This window comes from Sporisorium graminicola, chromosome SGRAM_22, assembly GCF_005498985.1.
Source record: "Sporisorium graminicola strain CBS 10092 chromosome SGRAM_22, whole genome shotgun sequence".
Taxonomy (NCBI): Eukaryota; Fungi; Basidiomycota; class Ustilaginomycetes; order Ustilaginales; family Ustilaginaceae; genus Sporisorium; species Sporisorium graminicola.
In genome coordinates, this window is record NC_043731.1 from 834,141 (window position 1) to 851,534 (window position 17,394).

Below are 17,394 nucleotides of genomic sequence, written 5' to 3' on the forward strand. Positions count from 1 at the left end.
ATGCGGTTCGGTTGTCCGTGTGGGAGCGTAGTTCGCCCGCCATGAGTTCGCTGAACTGCTTTCAAAGTCGAAAAAGTGTCGAGTACAAATACATGCTTGCTAGCCCTCTCCCCTCGTCTAGGACCAGTCCAGATCATCGTCGTTGAACTTGCTCCATTGCGGCGGCCGGCCCATACCACCCCCCAACGCCGATGCATCCAGCAGCGGCTTGCCGTCTTCTCCCAGCGGGCCGGCACCGTCGATCGGAAGACCATCAGGACCCAGCTTACCCGCGGCGCGGTCCTTGATGGCCTGCAGCCAGCCGCCCTCGTCGATGCGTTCGGTCTCCTGCACGGCCACACGGCGGAAGAAAAAGTCCTTGCGCGGGTCGTACTTGACGCGGTCGTCGCGCAGCATGCGGTTGTCCACGCGTGCGTCTTCGCCCTCCACGCTCAGCACCGCTTGTGGCGTCTTCGCCTCGACCACCTGCAGCGACAAATTCCCCGTAACAGAAAGCAAGAGCGAGAACGGTGAGAAGCCTGCGGAGACAAGCGCGAGAGAGAGAGGGGTGGTGCGGTGCTTACATAGTGGTTGTCGCAGTGCGGACAGAACTCGTCCGACTCTTCGTACTGTGCGAGGTCTTTGCGGAACGCCTTGCGGCACTTTTTGCAGATGAACGCCATCTCGATCGTTTTCCTCAGTGTGTGGTCTTGTGACTCTGCGTGGCATTCGGGGCACTGTCGTCGAGCAAAGAGCGCCATTGTGTCAGTCCCAGTGCGTTATGTGTCTCGGTCTGCTCGTGGAAAAACTCACATCGAAAAACTTCTGGCAGCATGGTGCGCGGATCGACACTTGGGCATTGAGGATGTGTTTACTGTGCGAAGAGAAAGAAAAGGGTAAGCTCTGTGCGCTGACAATTCCGATCAAGAGAGAGCCGCTGGATGGTTGACTTACCACATGGTGAATGTGTACTGGAGCCCGGGTTGTGATGGAAGAAGACAAACAACGATGGATGGTGGTAACGAGTCTGAGCTTCTTCCAAAAGTGACACAGACGCGCGAGTCGAGTTTTCTTTTCGGAAAGCAACACTTTCCAGCACTTTACGCGCTTCCCACCGGTTTTCGGACGAGACACACGTCCAGCCAAAAGTATTTACTGCTTCACCGACATTCTGACTCAAGGTTCGTTGCGACCTACGAACACTCGTGTGCGATGCTCTCAAGATGACAGAGGCACGCAGACATAGAAAGCAAAACATAACGGTGTGCATGGATAGGGAACACATGGAAGCAAACCAGAGTGCTAGGATAGCTGCGCATCACGCATCTTCCGCATCCTCGTCATCCTCTTCTACCTCGATAGCGCCAATCTCGTACTCGCCGATGACATCCCACCTCGACCCGCCGGCGGAGGCGCCCAAATACTTGACGAACCGCATCACACCCTCGTCCCTCAGCACCACACTCAACGTGTTAAAACTGGGGGTCAAGTTGAGCAGCACACCATCAAAGTCTTCGTCTTCCTCCTCGCCGTCGTCCTCGACCATCTCGACCATCTCCTCTTCCTCGTCCTCCTCGCCTTCGCCGTTGGCATCCTTCATCTCCGCATCAGCATTGTCGTCGTTGTCTTCGCTGGCCTTCTTCTTGCCACTGTTGCCGCTCTGGTAGACAGCGGGATCCTCCTCACCCTCGTGGGGTGCCATGTAGCATTCCCAGCCGCCGATGTCTCCGCTCTCCCACTTCGCTGCCAGATCCTTGGCTTCCTTCTTGGAGAGCAGCTTTGAGCCGGAAGACGAAGGCGCGGGTGCAGGCTTAGGCTTCTTTGCCTTGCCGGCCAGACCGCGAGGCCCTGCTTTGCGCTCTTCGTCCAACGACGGCTTGACCACGTCTGGCGTCAAGTTGAGTGTGACGTCCAGCACGGGATCCGTGTCGGAGCGTGCGAGCGTGTAGTCGAGACCGGGACGGAAGCGTCGCGCTTCGACGGGTCGGCCACCCAGCGGTACGAGCTGCGAGATGTTGGCGAGGAAGTGGCGGAAGGCGTTCGAGGGGAAGAGCACCGTGCTGAGCAACTTGAGGAGTGCGCTGGCGTCCGTGGGGAGCGGGCTGGGAACTTGTGCGCCCTGTTTGACGATCTCGGCGGCTTTGCCGGGCGCGGCCTGTTCCGACAGCACGGCGTAGCGCTGCTTGTGAGGCGGGCCGGCGATGCTCCACTGTGCAGCCTCGTTGTCGGCAGCTGTAGCGCGATTGGTGCCAACGCCGTGCGCCTGGATGCGAGTCGACTCTTCGCCTTTACCGGACGTCCACCACTGGAACCCATCCTTGGCATCCGCCTGCCGCAACGCCTTTTCCAACGGCTGTGCAATCTCCTTCCGCAAGATATCCGAGAGCAAGATGTGCGACTCGTCGCCGAACTGCTCGAACAGCTGCTCTTGCGTCTTTGACACCAGGTAAGCTGGGTTCAGGAAGTGCATGAGGAACTTCTTCTCGTCTTGGCTGAGTGGCGAACCGGGGAGTGGTGGCGCAAACTGTTCCGGATACGCTTGGAACAGCTTGGCATTTTCCTTGGCCGACAAGCTCTCGAGGCTGCTCATTTCCTTTTCCACCTCTGCCTCCTTCTTTTCGTCTTCGCTGGTGAACCCTTCCTCGCCCTCCTGAGGTCGGTGGAACCAGCCGGAGATGCTGAGACGCGACTGGCTCGGATGAACGACCTCTTCAACCGAGTGGAATGAGTGACCAGGCTGTACGGTGAAAAACGTAAACTGATTCCACTTGGGCGGGATGATCTTGCTGGGCAAATCGTCAGGGGTGCCCTTGGTCTTGACGGGATACAGCTCGAGCGCGCCGCCCCACTCCGGCTGCCAGGGCTGGTCGGGATCGGGCAAGTAGAGGATGTACGAGACCCGGCGTGTGGAGATGACATCGTCGTGGTTGAGCAGGTGGCAACCTTGGCGGTAGTCGTTGATGCTCATGTCCTTCTTTTTGGCGCTAAGCGGCCCGCACCCTGTGACGCCCTGCAGCCAGCTGCGGAACTCTTGCGAGTAGATGGCATTGCGCACGCGCAGCAAGTTCTGCAATCGGCCGGCTTCCTCGGCTGGAAGACCGTCGAGGTTCGCAAGATCGCCGGTCTGGTTGACCTTGTAGATGTCGGTCTCCTTTTCGGCAAATCGAAGCTCGCCGATGATTTCACTGCGTGTGGCTTTGAGCAGTTCTTCGTCGATCAGGGCGGGTACGACGGCATGCTTGTAGGGCGCGCTGGTCTCGAACTGCTTGTTGTAGCTCGAGACAGTGGTGGGTGCAAGCAGGTCTGGCGCAAAGGCCGAGGCGATGTCGGAAGCCGTCATCGGGAGATACTTGCGACAATGGTGCCGGTAAATGGTGATGATGGCGTAGAGGAAGATGCTCAGATGCTCGCTCGCAGGTGGAGGAAGATCTTCTCAAAAATCGCAGCTTCTCGGGAAAATTTCGGAAGCTCCTGCCAAACTTGTTTTTCGTACGAATTTTTGAAGACTGAGCCACTCTAACAGTTCGAAAATAGCGAAAAGTCTTGCTATCACCAGACACGGCACATGGTCTGCCACATTCTCGTGAAAAGACTTTCGGAAGCGAAACAAAGCTCGATTCGGAGCGGCTATCGGGATCGTCTGCTCGCTATGTAGACACCCAACGCCAAAACCTTGCCTTACCCCGCAATTGCCTCTCTTGCCGCCGCCCCCTTCCTTGGTAAAGCAACAAGGGTGGACGTCCGAAGCCGAGGAACCCCACGAGCTGGAGTGCGTCCAGCTCCTAGCGAGGGTTCAGATGGCACATGACCCAGCGAACGGTGCTTTTCACATGGTTGCAGTGATGAACCTGGCTTCGGCCTGAGCGTGGCGATGGTGGCCAGACGAGCTGGACACGCTTGTATCTATCTCGTTCGAAATGAAATGAGACATTCGTGGATTTGTGGGCACAGGTGCGGGGTAGACAAGCTTGTGGCGTTGCCGACCTGTTCGGTTACTAGCAGCAAGTACATGCCAGCTTTTTCCTCTTTCGTTGAACCTCATCCTCCACTCGCGCGGCGTTCTTGTGAAAGGGTCCCCAACAATTGACGCTTCAGCCATCCATCCTAACCTCCTTGCGTCCCTTCCACAACTTATATATGTAGCCTGCCTGGATCACTCAGACTCGCCTTCCCTCCATCTTCATCGACAAGCTCTGCTTTCGCACCCATCCCACCCTTCGCATACTCAAGTCTCAAGCCCTCGACCCGAACCGGAACCATGACCAAAGAAGAGCAAAACGACGAGTCGAACCTGTTCCAGATCATGCTGGAGCAAGCCGACGACATTGACTTTTCCGACCCCTCCAAGGCGCCCGAAGACCAGATCGACCCGACCGAGCTCAAAGTGCCGGGCGTCGAGGTCTCGAAGCTCTTCTGCGTTGTCTACTTTGCCCTTCTCCACTCGGAGAGCGAAGACGGCTTGTTTGCCGGTCTCGACATGATGAACATGACCCAAGCGAAAAAGGCGGTTAACGGCACGTTCCAGTTCAACGTCAAGCCCAGCGCCGAGTCGGAAGCCGCCGGCGGAAAGGTGGTCCAGTTCTACGTCGACATGCGCAAAGACGGCAAGATCATCAAAGGTCCCGGTCCTGCCAAGCCGAAACCGGACTGCACGCTGACGATCAGCGACCGCGACATGATCAGGGTTGCATTGAACCAGATGAGTCCGCAGGTGGCCTTCATGAAGGGCAAAGTCAAGGTCAAAGGCAACATCATGCTCGGCTTGCGCATGCAGACGGTGCTCATGAACGAGGTCAAGAAAATGTCCAGGGTTGCCAAGCTGTGATCCCCGCTCCTTTCTCTTTCAGACCAACCTTGCCGCGCTTGTTCTCCTTGTTGCTTCTTCCTCCAAACGCCTTTCTAGTCCAGCCCTGCTCGCCGTTCTAATATATGAGTTCCATCTTGCACCGATTACCACTGAACTCTCGATCAACGGCGTGAATGCGAGACGAAAAAATGGGTGTGCTTTACCGTCCCGAAACGTGCATATTTACAGAGCAGAACAAAGACAACGAGTGAAAGACGAGGAGCAGAACGTAGGGCGCACATGGTGGTGCAAGTGACGCGAGAAGGCAGCGCGTTGCATAGAGAAGTCCATGAAAGCGAAAGACAAAGGGGTGGTTCGACAAAGCAGTCAGGATGCAGAAGAGGCGATGCATGGCTGCTGCAAGTCGGGGGCAAAGATGCTACCAGAGCATCTCAAAGTTCAAGGAGCGTGTTTTAGAGGAAAGCAGCACCGACAGCGGCAAGACCGACGAGAGCGCTGGCGTAGCCACTGAGCCTGTTGACGGCAGGAGCCGCATCCGACGTCGACTTGACACTGGTCGATGACGAAGAGGCGGCGCTGTTGGCAGATGAGCCCAGCGAAGTGGCAAGAGCCAAGGGGCTCTGCGTGGTGCTAAACGAGTAGAACGAAGGGGAAGACGAGGTGGCCGAGGCGGCGGCAGCGGCGGCGGTGAGTTGACCGGTGCCAGATGCACCTTGAAGTGTCGACATGATGGTCTGGTTAAAATTGCCGGTCATCTGGTCTAGGGTGAAGCGAGCGGAAAAGGCCATGGCGGGGATGGGGTTGGTGGTGGTGTTGGTGCCTTCGAAACGGATAAAGTAGTAGCCACCGTTGGGACCCGAAGTGGGGTCGATCTTGTAAGATCCCGAGCCCTTGCTGTAGGAAACGTTCCTGTCGAGCGTCTGCAGCTTGAACTGGACATCGCGCGAGCCCGTGGCGAGGAAAATGTTGACACGGCCCCAGTCGCGGCTCCTGGGCGATTTGCCGTCATCGTTCCATTCAACGGTGAGCTGCTTGCCGCCGTGAGCAGTGGTGGAACTGATGTGATGAGGTCGAGCGTTGAAGCAGAGAAGTCAGTAAACGGATGCGTATAAAGGCAGCGGCCTGCTTGACATGCGGTACTTACTTTACAGGCTTGGTGACAACAATGGTCGAGACGACGGCATCGGCAGCGGCGAGCGCGAGCACGGCAAAGGTGGCGATCTTGACGGAAACCATGTTGTACGATGGGTGGTGGTGAAGGAGGCTGGAAGAGAGTGGAGAGACGAACGAGTGTGATTGCGAATGGCCCTGCGGTCAACGTAGGAAAGGATGCGCAAGAGAGAAAAGAACGACGAGAGCGACGTGGAGGTGTGGTGTGTAGGGCGAGTGGAGCTGGTATATGGTGAAAGAGGGAGGAGGGAAGGAAGGAAACAGCGACGGTCAACGGAAGGTAGAGAGCAAGCGGAAGCAGAAGCGTAGGGACAGTTGTGCCGTTAGAAAGCGGGACCCGTGTGACTTTGAAACGGAGGCTGCACTTTGTGTGTTTGGGTGACAAAGGTCGGTGACAGAGGTCATGCAAAAGCGCGAATCATGCCGAGGTGCTGTACTTCGATGCCGGTGCTGATAGAGGGGAACCGGCCGCAGGCTGTGACATGCGAAAGTGAGCTGGGATCTCACGCCGAGTAGGAATGGCGGCGGTCCAAATGTGTGTCTCAGGAACGCAAGACGGCGATCCTGAGCTTCACTGCTTGAAATAAAAATACACCTCTCAATTTCAAAGTTTTTGCTGTCAGCGGCAAGCGTAGGATGCACGCGTTGCAGCTCCCCGCCGACTTCGCATGGGCGCGACCCAAACTCGGCGCAACACCGTTTGAGCTCCCACTTGCTCGCAGTTCTTCTTTGTTTAGCAACTACAGTATAGCATGTCGTTGTCGCTCTCGCGCGCCGCCATCTTTGCAACTCATCACGTCGTCCAACAGACATTTTGACAGGACAACGAGGTGAAGCTCGAGAAAGAGAGAGAGAGAGAGAGAGATCCTGTCTGCGTGTGTCGCGTTGGCACGCGTCTTTGCCGAGGCCAAAAGAGCGCGATGCATACAAAGTCAGTGACTGTCTGCCAGTCTCTGTCCGTATGTTGAAGAAGAAGGGTCTCTGCTGAGTGCGTTTTGTTTTGTTTTGTTTTTTGTTTTTTGTTTTTTTTTTTCAGAGTCAGATGCCTCGCCAGCAAAGCAAAATGGGATCGTGCCATTCTGGGCTTGCACGCCTCGGCTTGTGAGAAAGAAGCTTTTTGCATCCTTCTTTGCTGCTGTGTGTCGCTTTGTCTCTCACCGAGCTTCAATGCTGCAGCGTGAGTGTCGGTGTGTGCGTGATTCCCTAACCAGCCAGCCAGCCAGCGGCAGCTCACAGCAGCTTGCAGTGCCAAGTAGCCTCTCACCCACATACCGACCTCGTGTCGAACCGACCGTCCCCGTTCCGCTATCGTAGACCCGCGGCTCGTGCTCCTTACCTAATCTACATCTCGTACGCTTCGCTCTGACGGCCTCTTCTTGGAATGCCAAGCCTTTTTTGGATCGACAGGAACCGAGCTGCGTACACCATCGAGACTGTGCAGCAGCTTGATCGCCGAAAGCACACCAGCTTGTACATCTCAGCAGGCTCTTGACTCCAAGACGCCGGTCGTTTCTTCCTCTTTCATGCACGAGGCCCCTCTCTGGACGGAATCGAGAGCGGCTGAGGATACGACATGCCAGCTCACCGTAACGGCTGTCGTCAATACGGTGTTCATGCGTCGTCAGATTCCTCGACTTCGCCAAGCCTTGCCATTCCAAGATACCGTCATTGAACAGCAAGTATAGGTCCTGTCTCTGGTTCACCATCCCCGATGTTAAGTAGAACGAAGGGTTGGTATCGGTGATGGCTTGACCCTCCACCTTCGGCTATATATCGCTTGTACCATTCATTGGCAGTAAATCCGAAACCGACAGAAAGCGTAACGTGACCAATGCTATATAAGGACCCGCTTGACCTGCTGACAGCGCATCGGCAGCGCATCAACACCATCAGCAGCAGCTACCACCATCAATATGTCGCCGAGCACCCCCTTCAAGCCCACTGATCCGAACGTCAAGCTCTACAGTCTTGGCGACTTTGAGCTCCTCTCCGGCGAGACGATTCCCGATGCGCACATTGCCTATCGTACCTATGGAAATGCGAGCAACCCCGCCATCGTCTACCCCACCTGGTTTTCCGGCACCATCACCGATGGCAACGAGTGGCTGATTGCTTTGCCCGGCCAGCAGCCTTCCACGCGCTCGCTCGACCCTGCCAAATTCTTCATCATCGTGCCGGCGCTGTTTGGCAACGGAGAGTCTTCCTCGCCCTCGAACCACCCTCTCGGTTTCGATTTGCCTCGAGCTACCTTTTACGACAACGTCCGTGCGCAGCATAAGCTCGTCTACGAGCATCTTGGCGTGCAAGGCAAAGTTGTTGTGACTGGCTGGTCCATGGGCGCAGCACAGACCTTCCAGTGGGCCTCGCAGTTCCCAGACTCGGTGCGTGCAGCGGTCCCCTTTTGCGGATCTGCACGAACCGCGATCCATAACTGGGTGTTCCTCGAATCGCTTGTCAGCACGCTTCAGCTCGACTCCAAGTGGAACGGCGGCAAGTATGACGCCAATGATCCGCCCGTAGCCGGCCTCAAGGCGTTCGGCACCATTTATTCCGGCTGGGGTTTCAGTCAGGCCTTCTACCGTGAACACGGCTTTAAAAAGCACTTTGGTATCGACGGCGGCAGTGCTATCCTCGATCAGTTCTGGCACACTTGGTCGACTTCGAAAGACGCCAACAACCTTCTCTACATGCTGTATACCTGGAAGCATGGCGACGTGGGAGCCCAACCCCTCTATGCCGGTGCCAGCAAGCGAGATGTCCCGCAGTCCAAGCAAGGCAGATTCGGCGTCCGAGGCGACGGAGGTGCAGTGACAAAGCAAGACGACGAGGCGTTTGAGAGGGCGCTCAAGGGGATCAAGTGTCCGACGCTCATTGTGCCGTGCAAGACGGATTTGTACTTTCCTCCGGAAGACTCGGAGGAGGAGGCAAAGATCATGGGCAATACGGCGACATTGGAGGTGATTCCTAGCATCTGGGGTCATTGGGCAGGTGGTCCAGGCGATGCAAAGGACGACGTTCAATGGCTCGACGACAAGATCTCTAGCTTTTTCCTCAAGCATAGCATCCTGTGATCATGTCATTCATCACTCTGCCATACACTCGTTCCAGCAATGCGATTCCATTGAGCGAAAGCGTGTTCTTGAGCAACGTCACGGGTACCAGGAAAGCATGTGCCCACGTGTGCTCAAGGTGAGGCACACTTGGTCTGTGCAGATCGAGTCACTTTCAGGACTACCAATCCCAGGGTCCGCTCTGCAGATAAAAGCGTTATAGCCGAAGCACAAGACTGGCCTGGACCCTGAATTGGCGTTGACAGAGTCTTCGACATTCGGATCATCATCCACTCGTTCGTGACTCGATCGCAGTGAGTTGCCAAGTACAGTCACTCCGAGCATATAAGAGGAGGAAGATATCTAGTTGACACCTCGCTACTGGCCCCCACCCCTCGACTTGGGCCGTTTGCCATCATGTCGACACACACGTACCCTTTCCACCAGGTGGACGTGTTCACCGACACGCCTTACTTCGGCAACCCGGTCGCCGTTGTCAACTGTCTCGACGCCTCACTTCCCATACCTAGCCAAGAGCAGATGCAGCGCTTCGCTCAATGGACCAACCTCGCCGAGACGACTTTCCTCCTGCCACCTACCGCTGGAACGCAGGCCGACTACCGCCTCAAGATCTTCACCCCGCTCGAGGAACTTCCGTTCGCCGGTCACCCCACACTCGGCAGCTGCCACTCGTTCCTGCGCCACCTTGGCGCCTCTACATCCTCGGCTTTGGTAGCGGAGCGCGATGGGAAGCTCGTCCAGGACTGTGCTATTGGCCTTGTCGCTCTCCAGGTCTCCTCCGACGCTAGCACGGTGCGATTTCGAGCCCCCGAGTTTCTCCGCTACGGGCCCGTCGATCCCGCGATCGTTTCCCGCCTCGCTAAAGCGTTCTGCCTGTCCGAGAGCGACATCGTCGACACGCACCACATCGACAACGGCCCGAGATGGATCGGCGTCAAGCTGAAATCGGCACAACAGGTGATCGACATCGACATCAACTCGCCGCGCTGCGATACGGCCTCCATCCGCGATCTCGATCTTAACGTGGGCTTCCTCGGCCCGTATGCAGGCGGCAAGAATGCACAGGGCGAGAGCGTGGCACACGAGATCCGTGCTTTTGCGTTCGATGAGTACATGAAAGAGGATCCGGTCACGGGCTCGCTCAATGCCGGGTTCGCCAAGTGGCTCGAGGCGAGCGGCAAGAGTCCGTCAGACGCATACACCAATTCGCAGGGAACGGCCATCCGGCGGAAGGGCAGGGTCAGTATCAAGATCGATCGCTCAAAGGGAGAGAAAGACAAGCCGGAGATTTGGGTCGGTGGTGCTTGCGTTGTTTGTGTTGACGGCGTCGTTCATGTATAGCGCATGCACACTCAGTACCAATAGGAACGATGTTTGCGACGCTCACAACCTCCATTGTCGGTAAGCCTCGTGAGCTGTGTTGTCAACAGCAGTGCGAGGCCCCTTCTACAAACGACATGGTCTGTGTACGAGGTGTGAATCTGATCCATGCACAGCACGCGCGCACTCCGTCACGCAATGGAACGATTCGCACTGTCAACGTTCTAGATATCACTGAACGTATCTCTACACAACAACACCAACTCAGTCCTTGGCGACAAAAGCAGTGCCGTTCCACTTTGATCTGGAGTAGTCCACCGCCTGAGCTTGCAGACTGCCCGAGACAGGCGTAATGCCGTAGTTGATGGGACGAGTCAACTTGTTGGCGCCCTTCTTGACGTTGAACTGCGCCACGAGCAGTTCCTCCGAGTTCGGGTTCGTGTTGTTGACGTAGCCGTAGAACTGGGCGTTGCAGTCGGTCTTGGTGAACTCGATCTCAAAGTAGCCGCGGTGGGCACCCTCGGCCCACTGCAGGTTGCGGTTGATCGAGACGAGCCTCTTGGCGGCAGCGTCGTACTTGTCCTGGGTCAGGTTGGCCCCGTACGAGGAGGGGGAGGAGACGGCGGTTCCGGCAAACTCGACGGCGATACTGCCCTGGCCGGTGACAGGGTCGTAGGCAGTGTTGTTCAGACGGTCTTCAGGAACAGTGTCGTACACCCAGTTGGCGTGCGAGTCGCCGGCGAGGATGACGGTGTTGTCGATTTTGTTGTCAACGATCGTGTCAAAGAAGCGGCGGCGGTTGGAGCGGTAGCCCTGCCAGGCATCATAGTTGTACATATAGCTCGATTGTCCGTAGTTCTGCCAGTTCAGAACAATCTGCTGGCCGACGATCTTCCAAGTGGCACCTCTCTGCTGCGAGTCGATCATGTTGCGGTACAGCCACTGCTCCTGCTTGCCGCCCATGAGCGAGCGGTCCGTGTCATTGCTCAGCGCCGCCACCTGAGCTGTGTTGAAGTAGAGGTCGGTCAGGTCTCGGTCAAAGTTGCGCGTGTCGAGCAGAAAGAGGTCGGCGAGCTTGCCGTAACGGAAGCTGCGCCAGATACGAAGCGAGTCCGTAGTGTCGACCTGACGAATCGGCATCCACTCGTAGTACGCCTTGACTGCGGCCAGCTTCCTCTCGGTAAAGCGGACGCCTCGGACGGCACCGGTGTCGGTGTCATTGCCGTCGGCGGTGCCGTGGTTGTACGAGTTGTCGGCGACCTCGTGGTCGTCCCAGATACCGAAGAAAGCTTTTTCACCGTGGAGGGCTTGTAGGTCCTTATCCTTCCTGTACGAGCCGTAGCGGAGGCGGTAGTCGTCGAGAGAGACAATCTCGTGGTCGGGGGCGGGGACACGGTTGAGCGCCCTGCCGTCACCGTACGTGTTCTCGCCGGCAACCTTCTGACCGTCACCGCGCGCCTCGTAAATGTAGTCGCCGACGTGGACAAAGTAGTCGGCGCCGTTCTTGCGTGCAGCCGCAGCGCGGTAGGCGTTGAAGAATCCAAAGGGAAGGTTGGAGCAAGAGAAGACGGCGAGCTTGAGCGAGTTGACGGCATCGTCGTTGTAGTCTGGAATTGTCTTGAAGCTCCCCACGGGCGAGACGAGCGAGTGGTCATGGCACGAGAAAAAGCGGTAGTAGTATTGGGTCTTGGGCGCAAGACCGGTGGTCTCGACCTTGAACGAGTAGTCGACCTCGCTGGTGGTCCAGGCGTAGCTGTCGTCGACCAGGTTGTCCTTGGAGAAGTCGGTCTTGCTCTTGGACGTCTGGTAGCGCAGGCAGACGGGCAGGTTGGTGCTGGCATCCTCGGGCACAGGGTGCGTCCACAGAATAGCCGAGTCGGGATACGGGTCACCGGCAGCTACACCGTACGGGAAGGTAACCTTGCCCTTGTAGGCATCCCGGCCGTCAGAGCCGTAGTTGCCATCGTACTTCTGGACGAGAAAGTCGGCCTCGGTCTTGTACTGGCTCTTCTTGCCGTTGTTGCGCTTGGCTTTGCCCTGGACCTTGGTGGCGACGTAGTCGTCGTAGGCACGCTTGCGGATCTCGTTGCCGATGTGCTGAATGTCGTGGCTGAGACCGTCACCGTTGCTCAGCGAGAGCGAGGGCGAACGGTAGGCGAGGTTGCGCTCGAGCGGGGCGATGGCCGAAACCGAGACGGTGAGGGCGGCAGCAAGGGCTGCAAAGGGAGCGAGGATGGACTTCATGGCTCGCGAGTTGGAGGCGTTGATGTTCGACGTACGCAAGCACAGAAGGAAACCAAGGATCGCTCGGTTGGTCTTTATATGCTCGCCAGTGTGCTCCGGCATCGACACAGAGGACTTCGATGGCCGTGGGCGCTCCTCTTGGAGGTCACATTGCCCTGTCTCAGCTACGGACCAGTCTCAACAAGGGACTGTGCGCTTCGGGTCATCGTAGAGCAAAGTTACTTTTTTGCATACCTACGTTGGAACTCGCTAGTGAGTTTCTTCTAAATGAGCTGCGAATGGCCTCGCTTGGCTCGGAAGTTGAATGCAGGTTGACCGCCAAGTGAGACCAAGCGGCTATCCACTTGCGGTTCTATTACACAATGCTCCCGTCTGTGCACGGTTCAAGCAGTCTCTTCCCAGACTTGTTCGAAGAGACAACGTGTACCTGCGGGACCTTGAGGTACCCTTGGCAAAGTCGATCAAGGAGCGGCTGCCGTTACGGGAAGACGCATGGACATCGTGCACTTGGGTTGTCCAACCGAGCTCGATGGTCCCTGGTCGGAGCGAGGTACACTTTTGTCTAATAGAAGCAACCTCATTCGTCGAGACGGGGAGTCTACGATGCCTACGGCCGCCAGCTGCTTCTTCAGACGATCAAGGCGAAAGCGCCGAAGATGCCAAAAGCAAAACGCTGTGGAAGGTGCCAAGACAAATAATGCACGTAAGCGAGCCAAGAACGTGGACAGCTTTCAAGCTTCGCCTACGCGTCACCAGTTCGTCACAGCAAACAATCACGTCAAAGCGCTCTTCTTGACTGCTTCTCAACTCGTCACAAAAATTGCGAAGCGTGTCTCTCCGCACAGCTCCTTTCCTCGAAGATGACAGGCTAAAAGCGAGCGAAAGCGAGGGCTAGGAACGTGTCTACCAGTCGAAGGTCGGAACGGTTTCATCCGCATCGGTCAGCCCAATGGAAGAATATCGTTCGCCCCGCGAACAGTTCTTCTCACATTGAGTCGCTCTGAATAAAAACGTGTCAAGCTCACAGACGAGGCGAGGCGGTGACGCAACAAGATCGATCATGTAGATTCAAGTGTTTGTATTTCGAGGAGCATCTATTCCGTTTTATACTTCAAGCAGAGAGGGCGAGACGAGAAAGCAAGTCGCCGCGGTTGACGCCGGGCAGCTTGACCTTGAAGACAAAGAGCTGCGTGGGAACGTCTTGCGGATATGCGGCTGAGTAGTCGCCGATGGCTCTCATGTAGCCCGTCTTTGTCTGGAAGTCATTGTCGCTTGCTGAGACGATAAAGTACTCGTCCGAGTCGAAGCTGCTGTCGCTGCTCGACTTGGGCAGCGTGGGCAGGAGGATCAAGCTTTCGATCTTGGCAGCGAGCAACGTCGGGTCAACAGGGTTGCCCGAGCCATGCATGCCAAACTTGCCCAGGTCGGAGGTGTAGTCGACCAGGCTGCTGTACTTGGCGAGGTCGATGCCGCTAGCCAGCTTGCCTCCTGGAGCGATGGCGCCCGTGGCACCGTCGTACTTGGTACCAGCAATGTTGGTGGCGGTGGAGAGATCGAGGATGTCAATGTGCTTATACTTAACGCCCGAATCGTCGCTGCCGAACCCGTTGCCATCGCGGACGAGGATGCCGACAGTCTTGTGACCGAGGTAGATGAGATCATTGACGTTGCGAGCCTTGCCTTTGTTCGAGGTGGGCACCTTGTAGACGTACTCGGCGATGAGCGGGATGCCGTCACCCGGGTTGGCACCGTTCTGGTAGGTGGTGACACCGGAGAGGGAGGAAATGTCCCACTCAAAGATGCGAAGGTATGGTGCACCATCTCCGCCATCCTGGACCAGCGCCGACTGGAGCACGGCAAATAGCTGGTTGCCATCCCAGGATACAGCCATGCCTTCGAAGCCGGCATTGGGTGGACGACCCGAGTCGGGAGTCGACTTGGAGGTAAAGTTGTACTTGGCGTTGATGCGCGGGAGCACAGCCTCGGGCGGGGTGATGTAGGCAATCACGGTGCCGTCCGAAGCCACCTTGTAGATGCCAGGAACATACTCGTCCGAGACCCAGAAGGTGCCGTCCGGGTTTGCCGAGAAGCCCTCAGTGTCAAACGAGAGCGAAGCAGGGTTCTCGGGTGTGTTGGCAGCTGCGAGCGGTCCGTCGTTGGTGCCGCTCCCACTGAGTCCGCCGGTGGTCACGATGGTAGGGTCGAGACCAGTGGTGTTCTTGACGTCATGCTCGTGGTAGAAGACCGAGTCACGGTAGGTGATGTTGAATAGTTTGGTGGCCTGGCTGAAGGTGAGGTTGCTCGAGCCGGTGTACTCTTCGAACTGGAAGTCGAACGTGTGGTGGCGAGCAACGTAGTCGATGGTGTTCTCGACGTTGTAGCCGCGGTCTGGCTGGAAGTAGATCTGGCCAGAGTAGACGTCGCCGTTGCGAGAGTATCGACCGGGGACGAGACCCCCGGCAGAACCGATGCCGCCGATGGTCTCGTTGTTCTTGTCCCTGACGCTGGCCGGAAACTGGCCGATGGCGACAAGGCCTTGGGAGGTGAAATCGGCGGGGTTGATACCATTGCCACGCGTGCGGATGGCAGCACCAGAGATACCGTCCGCCAGCTTCGAAAGCAAGGGCAGCGCCAGAGTGAGTTTGGATAGCATCGTTGCTGATCAAGTGTGTTGGGGTTTAGGTGGGATGGGGAGGCAGACTTTGAGGGGCCGCTCTGTTTATGAACGTTTGCAAATGGCACTGCCCCGCATCTTGAATTCGCTCGCTCCTGCAGCCGGCGAGAGTCGGATACTTCTGAGGAAGCAGCATTGCGAACCCAGTCAGCGGCAACGCTGGCTCATGCGGCTCGTTTCGTTAGGCTGTCTGCGTCATGAACTGTGGTATGACAAGTCGGAGTTGCGTCTTTTTGCCGTCTCTCTGTGTGTCTCTCTCTCGCTTAGCGTGCCGTTTCTTCCAAAGATGGCACGTTCGCGGTGAATGCATCACACAGTGCGCGGCTCAGGTAGCGCCAATAGCGCCAACAGCGCCAAACTAGACACCGCATTCCCGCCGGAAATTTCGAAAATCAAACATCCGAAAACCAGCAGAGGGATGCATACCCGCCGACCTCGCCGTCACACAACAATGTCCCTCGATCCAAGTATGTTAAGAGACAGGCAGCGTCGAAGGAGACGGGCGTTGGGAGTGAGCAAGGAAGCTCCAAGTCAACCCAACAAGATCGCTCGCTCTAACAAAACAAGAGCAGTCCAAATGCCGAAATCGGAAACCCTGCAGACCTCCACCTTCAAGACCCATGACAAACGCTTTTGCAGAATGGAGAACGGACACAGAGATAGCGATCAGAACATGTCAGCATCATGCCACGATCCCCAACCACTTGCCAGCCTTCCAGCACCTTGTTGAGCCATGGACACAGTCGTGGCAGGAGCGCTCGCAGCGTTCACTGTGGACCTGCTCATCTATCCGCTCGATACGCTCAAAACACGACTGCAAGCCCCCGATTATACAACACGCTTCCCTGCTGGCAGAGGACTCTACGGCGGTCTATATCAGGGTGTCGGAAGCGTCATCATTGCGACACTGCCAGCTGCCGGTCTCTTTTTCACAACATACGAAGAGGCCAAGAGCTTCCTTGCTTCTACCAGCTCCCCGCTTGCAAATGCACCTCCGGCGCTCTCGCATATGCTCGCTAGCTCGACGGCCGAGCTCGTCTCTTGTCTTGTTCTGACCCCAGCAGAGATTATCAAGCAGAGAGCGCAGGTGGTCAACAAGCAGCAGGATCAAGGCAAGCGCGCAAGCAGCACTCGAAACTCGACATCGTCTCCTGCGAATTCGGCGGCAAGTGCGGCAAAGCATGTCCTGCAGAACGCCGAGCCAGGGGCATCGAAAACACAGCTCGCAAAGCAGGCCGTCAAGCAGACGGCTGACACAGTGACCAAACAAGCGCCTCCAGGCAGTGCCGCTTCGACAGCCAGAAACGTCATGCGCGACGCACAAGAAACGCTGCACCAAGCCAGCTCGCAGCGCACCCCTCCTCGATCTACGCTCGCGCCGATAGCATCCACCTTTGGTCGCTCCTATCTCGCTCTCGCAGGTCGCAATCTTCCATTCACAGCATTGCAGTTCCCCCTCTATGAGTCGCTGAGGGAAAGGCTGGGAAAATGGGCAGGTCTCAAGGCAGGCACGCACAAGGACGACGGCGAGGTCCAAGACGTGCGTTCTTCCCAAGATTTCACGCGCAAAGCAGCTCGCGACGAAACGAGCGTCGCCGCAGAGTTTGGCAAAGCTGGTCTTGTTGCAGGTGGATCGGCTGCAATCGCAGGCTCGTTTGCTGCCGTAGTCACAACGCCCATTGATGTAGCCAAGACACGGATCATGCTCAATCCGGGCACAGATGCGGCCACAAAGCAGCTGGGTGTGGTGGCGACGATAAAGCACATTGTAACGAGGGAGGGCTGGAAGGCGTTGATGAAAGGGGGGGCACTGAGAGGCGCGTGGACTGCTTTGGGTGCCGGTGTCTATCTGGGCAGCTACGAAGCGGGCAGGCTGTGGTGGAGGGACCGGCAACAGCGTCGAAAGGATGCGTGACATGTATAGGTTTGCCATAATCAATAACACACTCTCTGCGTCAGCGTGTTGCGTTGATGGCACGCTGGTATGCCAGGACCTGGTTTCTGTATCAGTTGCCTGAGTGCATTTTGAGGCGTTGAATTGTGTCCATGATGACACGCCTAGCTCACTCGAGTGTTCAAGATGCGGAATTTGTGGTCGAGTCGCAACCCCGCATTTCGCAGAACCATTT

The 17,394-nt window shown here is 56.9% G+C and overlaps 9 protein-coding genes across 9 annotated transcripts; 4 read left to right on the forward strand and 5 right to left on the reverse strand.

Annotated features, from left to right (window-relative positions):
• Positions 1-117: 117 nt before the first annotated feature.
• On the reverse strand, positions 118-938 carry EX895_003932 (uncharacterized protein; the record flags this gene model as incomplete). The annotated part of the gene is made up of 4 exons (XM_029884530.1): positions 118-465; positions 564-716; positions 793-853; positions 934-938. 4 exons carry the CDS (start codon positions 936-938, stop codon positions 118-120), a joined length of 567 nt encoding a protein of 188 aa, XP_029739240.1.
• A 359-nt stretch (positions 939-1,297) lies between these two features.
• On the reverse strand, positions 1,298-3,319 carry EX895_003933 (uncharacterized protein; the record flags this gene model as incomplete). The annotated part of the gene is made up of 1 exon (XM_029884531.1): positions 1,298-3,319. The coding sequence occupies one exon, from the start codon at positions 3,317-3,319 to the stop codon at positions 1,298-1,300; it is 2,022 nt and encodes a 673-aa protein (XP_029739241.1).
• A 918-nt stretch (positions 3,320-4,237) lies between these two features.
• Positions 4,238-4,804, forward strand: EX895_003934 (uncharacterized protein; the record flags this gene model as incomplete). Its single annotated transcript, XM_029884532.1, has 1 exon — positions 4,238-4,804. One exon carries the CDS (start codon positions 4,238-4,240, stop codon positions 4,802-4,804), a length of 567 nt encoding a protein of 188 aa, XP_029739242.1.
• Positions 4,805-5,238: 434 nt separating this feature from the next.
• Positions 5,239-6,022, reverse strand: EX895_003935 (uncharacterized protein; the record flags this gene model as incomplete). The annotated part of the gene is made up of 2 exons (XM_029884533.1): positions 5,239-5,842; positions 5,931-6,022. 2 exons carry the CDS (start codon positions 6,020-6,022, stop codon positions 5,239-5,241), a joined length of 696 nt encoding a protein of 231 aa, XP_029739243.1.
• A 1,847-nt stretch (positions 6,023-7,869) lies between these two features.
• On the forward strand, positions 7,870-9,027 carry EX895_003936 (uncharacterized protein; the record flags this gene model as incomplete). The annotated part of the gene is made up of 1 exon (XM_029884534.1): positions 7,870-9,027. One exon carries the CDS (start codon positions 7,870-7,872, stop codon positions 9,025-9,027), a length of 1,158 nt encoding a protein of 385 aa, XP_029739244.1.
• Positions 9,028-9,423: 396 nt separating this feature from the next.
• EX895_003937 (uncharacterized protein) lies at positions 9,424-10,368 on the forward strand (the record flags this gene model as incomplete). Its single annotated transcript, XM_029884535.1, has 1 exon — positions 9,424-10,368. One exon carries the CDS (start codon positions 9,424-9,426, stop codon positions 10,366-10,368), a length of 945 nt encoding a protein of 314 aa, XP_029739245.1.
• Positions 10,369-10,611: 243 nt separating this feature from the next.
• EX895_003938 (uncharacterized protein) lies at positions 10,612-12,591 on the reverse strand (the record flags this gene model as incomplete). Its single annotated transcript, XM_029884536.1, has 1 exon — positions 10,612-12,591. One exon carries the CDS (start codon positions 12,589-12,591, stop codon positions 10,612-10,614), a length of 1,980 nt encoding a protein of 659 aa, XP_029739246.1.
• Positions 12,592-13,702: 1,111 nt separating this feature from the next.
• EX895_003939 (uncharacterized protein) lies at positions 13,703-15,244 on the reverse strand (the record flags this gene model as incomplete). The annotated part of the gene is made up of 1 exon (XM_029884537.1): positions 13,703-15,244. The coding sequence occupies one exon, from the start codon at positions 15,242-15,244 to the stop codon at positions 13,703-13,705; it is 1,542 nt and encodes a 513-aa protein (XP_029739247.1).
• A 754-nt stretch (positions 15,245-15,998) lies between these two features.
• On the forward strand, positions 15,999-17,180 carry EX895_003940 (uncharacterized protein; the record flags this gene model as incomplete). The annotated part of the gene is made up of 1 exon (XM_029884538.1): positions 15,999-17,180. One exon carries the CDS (start codon positions 15,999-16,001, stop codon positions 17,178-17,180), a length of 1,182 nt encoding a protein of 393 aa, XP_029739248.1.
• Positions 17,181-17,394: the final 214 nt, after the last annotated feature.